The following is a 12,526-nucleotide window of genomic DNA, read 5'->3' on the forward strand; positions in this document are numbered from 1 at the left end:
AGACCACGAAGAGAAGATGGAAGAGAAGAACGTCTTTGCGATGGCCAGCACCATTACTGTGCTGCAGGGCAAAGCGGGGTACGAGGGGAAGGGGCTCGGCACCCCCGGGGGCAGCCGCTGACCTGTGACGGCGTCGGTGGAGACGGGGCCGAGGCGCTTATGGCCGGAGATGCCGTAGAGGTTGAACTTGTATCGGCGGGAGGGGGCCAGGTTGGCGACAGTGACCGTGCGGGATCCCCCGTCCACGGGCAGCGCCTGGAGTTTGCCCTCTGCGTCCTTGTACTGGAGGAGGAAGGAGTCGAAGTCGCCGGCCTGGACGGTCCAGGAGAGCAGGGCGGAGTCGTGGGTGACGTTGGAGGCCGAGAGCTCCCCCAGGCTGGGCTGGGGGGCGGGTTCCTCCTCCCGCGGCACCGCGGCTGGAACAGAGAGAGGGGGGTGAAGAGCGCAGCCGGGGTGGGCGTGGCTCACCGGATCCTTCAGGGTCTGGGTTATTCCTAGGCCAAGGGGATCTGCAGAGAGAATTAGCAGGGGGAGGGTGCAGGGATCCCAAGGGACAAGTCCCAGGACACAGACGGATCCTGCTTCTGGGAAGTAGAATTGCAGACAGGTGGATGGTGAAAGTCTATAAAGAGGATCCCACATTCCCGAGTTCACCGCGGCGATCCCACCCCATGGAGGGGTCGGCCCAGAGCGACCGGCACAAACCTCGGTGAGAGCTGAGCTCAGACGGGAGGAGAGAGGGGGAAGGAAGAACAAATGAGAGAGAAAGAGAAGGGGGTGAACCAAACCCACCAACATCACTGTAAAGATCCCCATTGACACCCATCCACCCCCAGAAACTCCTCCATCCCCATACACATCCATCCATCACCATACCATCCGTCCGTCTACCCGTCCATCCATGCATTCATCACCACAACCATCCGGGCCTTGTTTCTGACAACGGCAGCTGGTCACAGAGTCACACGTATACAACTACCGGTGAATCCCCCAAAACACCCATCCTTCCCCACACACATCCCCATACACCTCCGCCCACCCTTCCCCGTCCCTCCATCTGTCCCCATACACCTCCACCCACCCTTCCCCGTCCCTCCATCCGTCCCCATACACCTCCGCCCACCCTTCCTCCGTCCCTCCATCTGTCCCCATACACCTCCGCCCACCCTTCCCCCATCCCTCCATCTGTCCCCATACACCTCCGCCCACCCTTCCCCGTCCCTCCATCCGTCCCCATACACCTCCGCCCACCCTTCCTCCGTCCCTCCATCTGTCCCCATACACCTCCGCCCACCCTTCCCCCATCCCTCCATCTGTCCCCATACACCTCCGCCCACCCTTCCCCATCCCTCCATCCGTCCCCATACACCTCCGCCCACCCTTCCTCCGTCCCTCCATCTGTCCCCATACACCTCCGCCCACCCTTCCCCCATCCCTCCATCTGTCCCCATACACCTCCGTCCACCCTTCCCCCGCCCCTCCATCCGTCCCCATACACCTCCGCCCACCCTTCCCCGTCCCTCCATCCGTCCCTATACACCTCCGCCCACCCTTCCCCCGTCCCCATGCACATCCTCACCCTTCCCCGTCCCTCCATCCGTCCCCATACACCTCCACCCACCCTTCCCCGTCCCTCCATCTGTCCCCATACACCTCCGCCCACCCTTCCCCGTCCCTCCATCCGTCCCCATACACCTCCGCCCACCCTTCCTCCGTCCCCATGCACCTCCTCACCCTTCCCCATCCCTCCATCCATCCCCATACACCTCCACCCACCCTTCCCCCGTCCCTCCATCCGTCCCCATACACCTCCGCCCACCCTTCCCCCGTCCCTCCATCCGTCCCCATACACCTCCGCCCACCCTTCCCCGTCCCTCCATCTGTCCCCATACACCTCCGCCCACCCTTCCCCCGTCCCTCCATCCGTCCCTATACACCTCCGCCCACCCTTCCCCCGTCCCCATGCACATCCTCACCCTTCCCCGTCCCTCCATCTGTCCCCATACACCTCCGCCCACCCTTCCCCCATCCCTCCATCCGTCCCCATACACCTCCGCCCACCCTTCCCTGTCCCTCCATCCGTCCCCATACACCTCCGCCCACCCTTCCCCCAGTCCCCATACACCTCCTCACCCTTCCCCCCGTCCATTCTAATTCACATCTGCCTTCCCACCTATCCTTCCGTCCGTCCATCCTTTCATCTCCATAAATATCCAATCCTCTATCTATTCATACATCTTCATCCACCCCTATAGACAGTCATCCATCTACCTATTCATTCAGCGATCCATCCCCATACACATCTATCCATTCACTCAACCTGCCCCATGCACATCCACACCCCCACCCACCCAGCCACCCGTCTATCCATCCATCCATCCATCCATCCACCCACCCACACTCTCTCTGGCCGGCAATCTGCTTGTTAAAGCTGGAAGATTGAAGGCATCTTCCTTGGAAGGTCCCGGCCCAGGGGTCAGTGCCTCTGACACTGGAAAGCAAAGGGGGCAGGAGGGGAAGGGGCCGGTGCCCTGGGAGCAGCCGCTGACCTGTGACAGCGTCGGTGGAGACGGGGCCGAGGCGCTTGTGGCCGGAGATGCCGTAGAGGTTGAACTTGTATCGGCGGGAGGGGGCCAGGTTGGCGACGGTAACCGTGCGGGATCCCCCGTCCACGGGCAGCGCCTGGGGGTTGCCCTCTGCGTCCTTGTACTGGAGGAGGAAGGAGTCAAAGTCCCCGGACTGGACAGTCCAGGAGAGCAGGGCAGAGTCGTGGGTGACGTTGGAGGCCGAGAGCTCCCCCAGGCTGGGCTGGGGGGCGGGTTCTTCCTCTCGCAGTGCTGGGGCTGGAATAGAGAGAGGGGGGTGAAGGGTGCAGCCAGGGTGGGGGAGGCTCACTGGGTCCTTGAGGCCCGGATTATTCCTAACCAGAGGGGACCTGAGGAGAGGAATTATTGTGGGGAGGGCGAAGGGAGTCCCAGGGACTAGCCCTAGGACACAACTGGATCCTGCTGCTGGGCAGGAGAGCTGGGGAGAGACCGACAGATGGGGCATGTCTGCAAAGAGGATCCCACATTCCCCGTGGCCACCCCGTCTCCGTGGAGGGGTTGGCCCAGAGCAACCGGCACAAACCTCGGTGAGGGAAGGAAGAAGAAATGAGAGAGAAAGAGAAGGGGTTGAACCAATGCCACCACCGTCAATGGAAAGATCCCCACTGACACCCATTCATTGCCAAACCCACCCCTCCATCCATCACTCCCAATATACACCCATCTATCCATCCCTGTACACACCCATACACTCCATCCATCCCTCCCCTCATCCATCCACCCACCCCCATACACACCCATCCGTTAGTCGATCACCAAACCATCTGTCTGTCCAACCATCCATCCATCACTATACATAACAGCCTTTTGGCTCCCAGTACTAACTGGCAGAAGGGTTACACGTACACACACGTCTACCTATGCATCCCCATAAATAGCCCTCCATCCCTATGCACATCCGTCTACCCACCCATCTGTCTATCCATCCCCATCCACAGCCATTCCTCCATCTATCCATCCATGGCCACCAATTCCATCCTTCCATCCATCCCCATACACATCTATCCATTCACTCAACCTGCCCCGTGCACATCGATCCACCAGTTTATCCCTCCATCCCTCCATCCATCCCTCCCTCCCTCCATCCATCCATCCGTGCCTATCAATTCTCTTCTCTCCAGACCTTGAATGGCTGGTAGTCTGGTGGTGGAGGCTGGAGGCTTGGAAGCATCTTTTTGGGAAGTTCTTAGCCTGGGGGCCAGCATTACCACCACGCTGCAAAGCAAAGGGGGCGGGAGGGGATGGAGCCGGCACCCCCGGGAGCAGCCGCTGACCTGTGACGGCGTCGGTGGAGACGGGGCCGAGGCGCTTGCGGCCGGAGATGCCGTAGAGGTTGAACTTGTGTCTGCGGGAGGGGGCCAGGTTGGCGACGGTGACCGTGCGGGATCCCCCGTCCACGGGCAGCGCCTGGGGTTTGCCCTCCGAGTCCTTGTACTGGAGGAGGAAGGAGTCGAAGGTCCCCTCCTCCACGGTCCAGGAGAGCAGGATGGAGTTGTGGGTGACGTCAGAGGCCGAGAGCTCCCCCAGGCTGGGCTGGGGGGCGGGTTCCTCCTCCCCTGTCACGGCTGGAACAGAGAGAGGAGGGAGAAGGTCACAGCCAGGGTTGGGGGCGGCTCACTGGGTCCTTGGGGGCCCAAGTTATTCCAAGCGAGATGGGACCTCCAGAGACAATTAGTGAGGGGAGGGTGCAGGGAGCCCCAGGGACTGTTCCCAGGACAGAGCCGGATCCTGCTGCTGGGAAGCAGAGCTGGGGACAGACAGACAGATGGTGCATGTCTGCAAAGAGGATCCCACATTCCTGGGTTCCCCGCAACCACTCCACTTCCGTGGAGGGGTCGGGTGAGAGCGACCGGCACAAACCACGGTGAGAGCTGAGCGGAGATGGGAGGAGAGAGAGGGAAAGAAGAACAAATGAGAGAGAAAGGGAAGGGAGTGAACCAAGGCCACCAATGTCAATAGAGATCCCCATTGACACCCATCCAGCCCCAGATACACACATCAGTCCATCCATCCCAGAACACTTCTTCTTCCATCCCTCTGCACGTACACCTATCCATCCATCCCTCCATCCCCGTACACAGCTCCATACCCATCTATCACCAAACCCTCCCTCTCTCCATCCATCCATCCCTCCATCCCCGTACGCAGCTCCATACCCATCTATCACCAAACCCTCCCTCTCTCCATCCATCCATCCCTCCATCCCCGTACGCAGCTCCATACCCATCTATCACCAAACCCTCCCTCTCTCCATCCAACCATCCCTCCATCCCCGTACACAGCTACATACCCATCTATCACCAAACCCTCCCTCTCTCCATCCAACCATCCCTCCATCCCCGTACGCAGCCATATACCCATCTATCACCAAACCCTCCCTCTCTCCATCCATCCATCCCTCCATCCCCGTACGCAGCTCCATACCCATCTATCACCAAACCCTCCCTCTGTCCATCCATCCATCCCTCCATCCCCGTACGCAGCCACATACCCATCTATCACCAAACCCTCCCTCTCTCCATCCATCCATCCCTCCATCCCCGTACACAGCTACATACCCATCTATCACCAAACCCTCCCTCTCTCCATCCATCCATCCCTCCATCCCCGTACACAGCTCCATACCCATCTATCACCAAACCCTCCCTCTCTCCATCCAACCATCCCTCCATCCCCGTATGCAGCTCCATACCCATCTATCACCAAACCCTCCCTCTCTCCATCCAACCATCCCTCCATCCCCGTACGCAGCTCCATACCCATCTATCACCAAACCCTCCCTCTCTCCATCCATCCATCCCTCCATCCCCGTACACAGCTACATACCCATCTATCACCAAACCCTCCCTCTCTCCATCCATCCATCCCTCCATCCCCGTACACAGCTACATACCCATCTATCACCAAACCCTCCCTCTCTCCATCCATCCACCCATCCCTCCATCCCCGTACACAGCTACATACCCATCTATCACCAAACCCTCCCTCTCTCCATCCATCCATCCCTCCATCCCCGTACGCAGCTCCATACCCATCTATCACCAAACCCTCCCTCTCTCCATCCATCCATCCCTCCATCCCCGTACTCAGCTCCATACCCATCTATCACCAAACCCTCCCTCTCTCCATCCATCCATCCCTCCATCCCCGTACACAGCTACATACCCATCTATCACCAAACCCTCCCTCTCTCCATCCAACCATCCCTCCATCCCCGTACACAGCTCCATACCCATCTATCACCAAACCCTCCCTCTCTCCATCCAACCATCCCTCCATCCCCGTATGCAGCTCCATACCCATCTATCACCAAACCCTCCCTCTCTCCATCCAACCATCCCTCCATCCCCGTACGCAGCTCCATACCCATCTATCACCAAACCCTCCCTCTCTCCATCCAACCATCCCTCCATCCCCGTACACAGCTACATACCCATCTATCACCAAACCCTCCCTCTCTCCATCCAACCATCCCTCCATCCCCGTACGCAGCCATATACCCATCTATCACCAAACCCTCCCTCTCTCCATCCATCCACCCATCCCTCCATCCCCGTACACAGCTACATACCCATCTATCACCAAACCCTCCCTCTCTCCATCCATCCATCCCTCCATCCCCGTATGCAGCTACATACCCATCTATCACCAAACCCTCCCTCTCTCCATCCATCCATCCCTCCATCCCCGTACGCAGCTCCATACCCATCTATCACCAAACCCTCCCTCTCTCCATCCATCCATCCCTCCATCCCCGTACGCAGCTCCATACCCATCTATCACCAAACCCTCCCTCTCTCCATCCAACCATCCCTCCATCCCCGTACACAGCTCCATACCCATCTATCACCAAACCCTCCCTCTCTCCATCCAACCATCCCTCCATCCCCGTACACAGCTACATACCCATCTATCACCAAACCCACCCTCTCTCCATCCATCCATCCCTCCATCCCCGTACACAGCTACATACCCATCTATCACCAAACCCTCCCTCTCTCCATCTATCCATCCCTCCATCCCCGTACACAGCTCCATACCCATCTATCACCAAACCCTCCCTCTCTCCATCCATCCATCCCTCCATCCCCGTACACAGCTCCATACCCATCTATCACCAAACCCTCCCTCTCTCCATCCATCCATCCCTCCATCCCCGTACACAGCTCCATACCCATCTATCACCAAACCCTCCCTCTCTCCATCCAACCATCCCTCCATCCCCGTACGCAGCTCCATACCCATCTATCACCAAACCCTCCCTCTCTCCATCCATCCATCCCTCCATCCCCGTACGCAGCTCCATACCCATCTATCACCAAACCCTCCCTCTCTCCATCCATCCATCCCTCCATCCCCGTACGCAGCTCCATACCCATCTATCACCAAACCCTCCCTCTCTCCATCCATCCATCCCTCCATCCCCGTACACAGCTCCATACCCATCTATCACCAAACCCTCCCTCTCTCCATCCAACCATCCCTCCATCCCCGTACGCAGCTCCATACCCATCTATCACCAAACCCTCCCTCTCTCCATCCATCCATCCCTCCATCCCCGTACACAGCTCCATACCCATCTATCACCAAACCCTCCCTCTCTCCATCCATCCATCCCTCCATCCCCGTACACAGCTACATACCCATCTATCACCAAACCCTCCCTCTCTCCATCCAACCATCCCTCCATCCCCGTACGCAGCTCCATACCCATCTATCACCAAACCCTCCCTCTCTCCATCCAACCATCCCTCCATCCCCGTACGCAGCTCCATACCCATCTATCACCAAACCCTCCCTCTCTCCATCCATCCACCCATCCCTCCATCCCCGTACGCAGCTACATACCCATCTATCACCAAACCCTCCCTCTCTCCATCCATCCATCCCTCCATCCCCGTACACAGCTACATACCCATCTATCACCAAACCCTCCCTCTCTCCATCCAACCATCCCTCCATCCCCGTATGCAGCTCCATACCCATCTATCACCAAACCCTCCCTCTCTCCATCCATCCATCCCTCCATCCCCGTACACAGCTACATACCCATCTATCACCAAACCCTCCCTCTCTCCATCCATCCATCCCTCCATCCCCGTACACAGCTACATACCCATCTATCACCAAACCCTCCCTCTCTCCATCCAACCATCCCTCCATCCCCGTACGCAGCTCCATACCCATCTATCACCAAACCCTCCCTCTCTCCATCCCTCCATCCCCGTACGCAGCTCCATACCCATCTATCACCAAACCCTCCCTCTCTCCATCCATCCATCCCTCCATCCCCGTACGCAGCTCCATACCCATCTATCACCAAACCCTCCCTCTCTCCATCCAACCATCCCTCCATCCCCGTACACAGCTACATACCCATCTATCACCAAACCCTCCCTCTCTCCATCCTACCATCCCTCCATCCCCGTACGGAGCTCCATACCCATCTATCACCAAACCCTCCCTCTCTCCATCCATCCATCCCTCCATCCCCGTACGCAGCTCCATACCCATCTATCACCAAACCCTCCCTCTCTCCATCCAACCATCCCTCCATCCCCGTACGCAGCTCCATACCCATCTATCACCAAACCCTCCCTCTCTCCATCCATCCATCCCTCCATCCCCGTACGCAGCTCCATACCCATCTATCACCAAACCCTCCCTCTCTCCATCCTACCATCCCTCCATCCCCGTACGCAGCTCCATACCCATCTATCACCAAACCCTCCCTCTCTCCATCCAACCATCCCTCCATCCCCGTACTCAGCTCCATACCCATCTATCACCAAACCCTCCCTCTCTCCATCCAACCATCCCTCCATCCCCGTACGCAGCCATATACCCATCTATCACCAAACCCTCCCTCTCTCCATCCATCCATCCCTCCATCCCCGTACGCAGCTCCATACCCATCTATCACCAAACCCTCCCTCTGTCCAAGTATCTCTGCATCCATCCCCATATGCAACAGAGCTATTATGGCTGCCAATATCACCAGGCAGAAGGGTTACACGTACATACAAATACACCTCTACGTGTGCAGCTCCCAAAACAGCTGTCCATCCCCGTACGCCTCCACGCACCCTTCACCCCTTTCCTCCATCTGTCCTCATACACCTCACCCACCTGCTTGTCTGCCCATCCATCCACATCTGCATCCATTCCTCTATCTATCCGACTGTCCCCTCCATCCATCCATCCCAATACACACCCCTCTGTCCATTGATCCATCCCTCCACACAACTCCTCCATCCATCCATCTTCCTCTCTCTAGCTGTTGAATGGGCGACAATCTGTCTGGGGGAGGCTGGAGGATTGGAAGCAACTTCCTGCGAATGTCCTGGCCCTGTGGTCAGCGTTACCACCACGCTGCAAAGCAAAGGGGGCGGGTGGGGAAGAGGCCGGCACCCCCGGGAGCAGCCGCTGACCTGTGACGGCGTCGGTGGAGACGGGGCCCAGGCGCTTGCGGCCGGAGATGCCGTAGAGGTTGAACTTGTATCGGCGGGAGGGGGCCAGGTTGGCGACGGTGACCGTGCGGGATCCCCTGTCCACGGGCAGCGCCTGGGGTTTACCCTCCGCGTCCTTGTACTGGAGGAGGAAGGAGTCGAAGTCCCCGGCCTGGACGGTCCAGGAGAGCAGGGCGGAGTCGTGGGTGACGTCGGAGGCCGAGAGCTCCCCCAGGCTCGGCTCGGAGGCGGGTTCCTTCTCCCGCGGTGCCGCGGCTGGAACAGAGAGAGGGAGGTGAAGGTCACATCCAGGGTTGGGGGCAGCTTTCCGGGTTCATGTGGGGCCGGGTTATTCTGAGCCAGAGGGGATCTGCAGAGATGATTAGTGGGGGAGGGGGCAGGGAGCCCCAGTGACCAGCCCCAGGACACAGCTGGATCCTGAAGCTGGGAAGGGGAGCTGGGGACAGAGAGACGGACGGGGCATGTCTGCAAAGAGGATCCCACATTCCCGGGTTCCCCAGGGTCATCCCGCCCCACGGAGGGTGTGATGTTATGAGTGCAATATCATATCTCATTGACGGGTGACAGGGCCAGAAAGAGTTATTAACTCACAGACTGACGTGACCCAGGGCTGAACTGTAAAGACTGGTTAGGAAGATCTGGAAATGAAGAGAGGTTTGCAATGCAGCCGGCATGGTTAGAGAGAGAAGGGGAGCTGCGTGCTCAAGTCTTGTGACGTCAGCAAACAAGTCTTGTCTATGGCTGTGGCTTTGATCCAAAGATCAAAAAGGCGTATTAATATTTAGGAAGACACTGGAGGGAACTAGTAAGATTGTCTCTATGTCTCTGGGAAGGTTGTGATAACCTGTGTCTGAACTGTTTAATGGAGAAATTACCCTGGGCTAATTGCCAGGATGTTTGGGAGGAGGAAATTTAAGCCGATTGTTTTCTCAGGCCAAAAGGCTGCAGGAAATGTATCAAGACCCCGGGACCTGATCCTCCTTCATCTCAGATCTGCTTTGGGGTTCAAGAAGGGGAAACCCAGATCCATAAGGATTGAGATCCCCAGTCGCTGACTGGAGTCACCCTGAACATGGACATTTAGAAATAGGCCACAGGTTATAGTCCAAAGAACTTGGCCACTACAAACTTATCTCTGCTGTGACTCTGGACCTCAAGAACTGAACTCAAGTCTGTCTGGATATTGATCTTTCAACCAACGCCCTTTTCTTTTTTAATACATTTTAGTTTAGCTAATAAGAATTGGCGAGAAACAGGTATTCTGGGTAAGATCAAAGCTATCATTTGACTTGGGTGTGTGGCTGATCCTTTGGGATTGGAAGGACCTTTTCCTTTATACGGTGAGAAGATTTTCAGAATTTATCATCCTATGTTTGATGGGTGTCTGGACGGTGGCCAGCGGCCAGGCACTGTAAGGGCACTGCGTTGTTGGACTCCTGGGTCCCCGTGGGAGGTCGGACAGAGGCTGCTTTGTCCTGGCTGGGTAAATCTCGGCAGTGGAATATCCACCAGGGTTTGGGGTTCGCCTGCCCCAGTCTGTTTGCAGTTCACCCTGATTGAGTGACCTCAGCTGGCTCCCACGGGCACCTTCGTTACAGGGGGGTCTTTCCGGCACAAATCATTGTGAGAGCTGAGCTGGGGAGGGGAGAGGGGGAAGGAAGAACAAATGAGAGAGAGAGCGAAGGGGGTGAACCAAAGCCGCGAACATCAGTGGAAAGATCCCCATTGACACCCATCCAGCCCCACGGAGGGAGCTCAGCACCCACCAGCAGCCAGCTCCTCCCGCTCCCTCCCAGCGCCTCCCACCCGCTGTGATCAGCTGTTCCGCAGAGGGGGAGGAGCGGGGATGGGGCAGGCTCAGGGGAGGGGGTGGACCTGGCAGGAAGAGGTGGGACGGGGCAGAACACGGGTGGAAAAAGGTGGGGTGGGGATTTGGAGGAAGGGGTGGAGTGGGGGTGGGGCCTGGGGTGGAGCAGGGATTGAGCATCCGCCAGGGCAAGGAGTAATCCGGCACCTGGGCACTCATCCACATACAGCCAGGCATCCGTCCATCGATCTGTGCGTCCACAAATTCAGCGATTCCTCTCCATTTATCCCCCGCGTCTCACCATCAATGTCATCCATCCCCACGCACCCTTCCACCCTGCCACCGATCCGCAAGCAGATCCATGCACCCGTCTACCAGTCCGTCCCAATACACCCCATAACACACAGCCATCCACCCGTCTACCAGTCCGTCCCAATACACCCCATAACACACAGCCATCCACCCGTCTACCAGTCCGTCCCAATACACCCCATAACACACAGCCATCCACCCGTCTACCTGTCCCTCCCCATACACCCCATAGCACACAGCCATCCACCCGTCTACCAGTCCATCCCCATACACCCCATAACACACAGCCATCCACCCGTCTACCAGTCCATCCCCATACACCCCATAGCACACAGCCATCCACCCGTCTACCAGTCCGTCCCAATACACCCCATAACACACAGCCATCCACCCGTCTACCTGTCCCTCCCTATACACCCCATAACACACAGCCATCCACCCGTCTACCAGTCCATCCCAATACACCCCATAACACACAGCCATCCACCCGTCTACCAGTCCGTCCCAATACACCCCATAACACACAGCCATCCACCCGTCTACCTGTCCCTCCCCATACACCCCATAACACACAGCCATCCACCCGTCTACCTGTCCGTCCCCATACACCCCAAAACACACAGCCATCCACCCGTCTACCTGTCCCTCCCTATACACCCCATAACACACAGCCATCCACCCGTCTACCAGTCCGTCCCAATACACCCCATAACACACAGCCATCCACCCGTCTACCAGTCCCTCCCCATACACCCCATAGCACACAGCCATCCACCCGTCTACCAGTCCATCCCCATACACCCCATAACACACAGCCATCCACCCGTCTACCAGTCCCTCCCCATACACCCCATAGCACACAGCCATCCACCCGTCTACCAGTCCCTCCCCATACACCCCATAGCACACAGCCATCCACTCGTCTACCAGTCCCTCCCCATACACCCCATAGCACACAGCCATCCACTCGTCTACCAGTCCGTCCCCATATACCCCATAACACACAGCCATCCACCCGTCTACCAGTCCCTCCCCATACACCCCATAGCACACAGCCATCCACCCGTCTACCTGTCCATCCCCATACACCCCATAACACACAGCCATCCACCCGTCTACCAGTCCATCCCCATACACCCCAAAACACACAGCCATCCACCCGTCTACCTGTCCCTCCCCATACACCCCATAGCACACAGCCATCCACCCGTCTCCCTGTCCCTCCCCATACACCCCATAGCACACAGCCATCCACCCATGCCAAAATTACCCATTGTTAAGGCTACATTTTAGTCATGGACAGGTCATGGGCATTAAACAAAAATACACGG

The 12,526-nt window shown here is 57.8% G+C and overlaps 1 protein-coding gene across 1 annotated transcript in view; it reads right to left on the reverse strand.

The window, feature by feature from the left end:
- The window catches only part of TNXB (tenascin XB), an 86,410-nt gene that overhangs the window by 31,855 nt on the left and 42,029 nt on the right, over positions 1-12,526 (reverse strand). Inside the window, exons 29-32 of the mRNA XM_077832828.1 lie at positions 9,038-9,331; positions 3,881-4,171; positions 2,550-2,843; positions 123-416 (exon numbers count right to left, since the gene is read on the reverse strand). Coding sequence (XP_077688954.1) covers positions 123-416; positions 2,550-2,843; positions 3,881-4,171; positions 9,038-9,331 — 1,173 coding nt within the window. The remainder of the gene's footprint in view (positions 1-122; positions 417-2,549; positions 2,844-3,880; positions 4,172-9,037; positions 9,332-12,526) is intronic.

This window comes from Eretmochelys imbricata, chromosome 14, assembly GCF_965152235.1.
Source record: "Eretmochelys imbricata isolate rEreImb1 chromosome 14, rEreImb1.hap1, whole genome shotgun sequence".
Taxonomy (NCBI): Eukaryota; Metazoa; Chordata; order Testudines; family Cheloniidae; genus Eretmochelys; species Eretmochelys imbricata.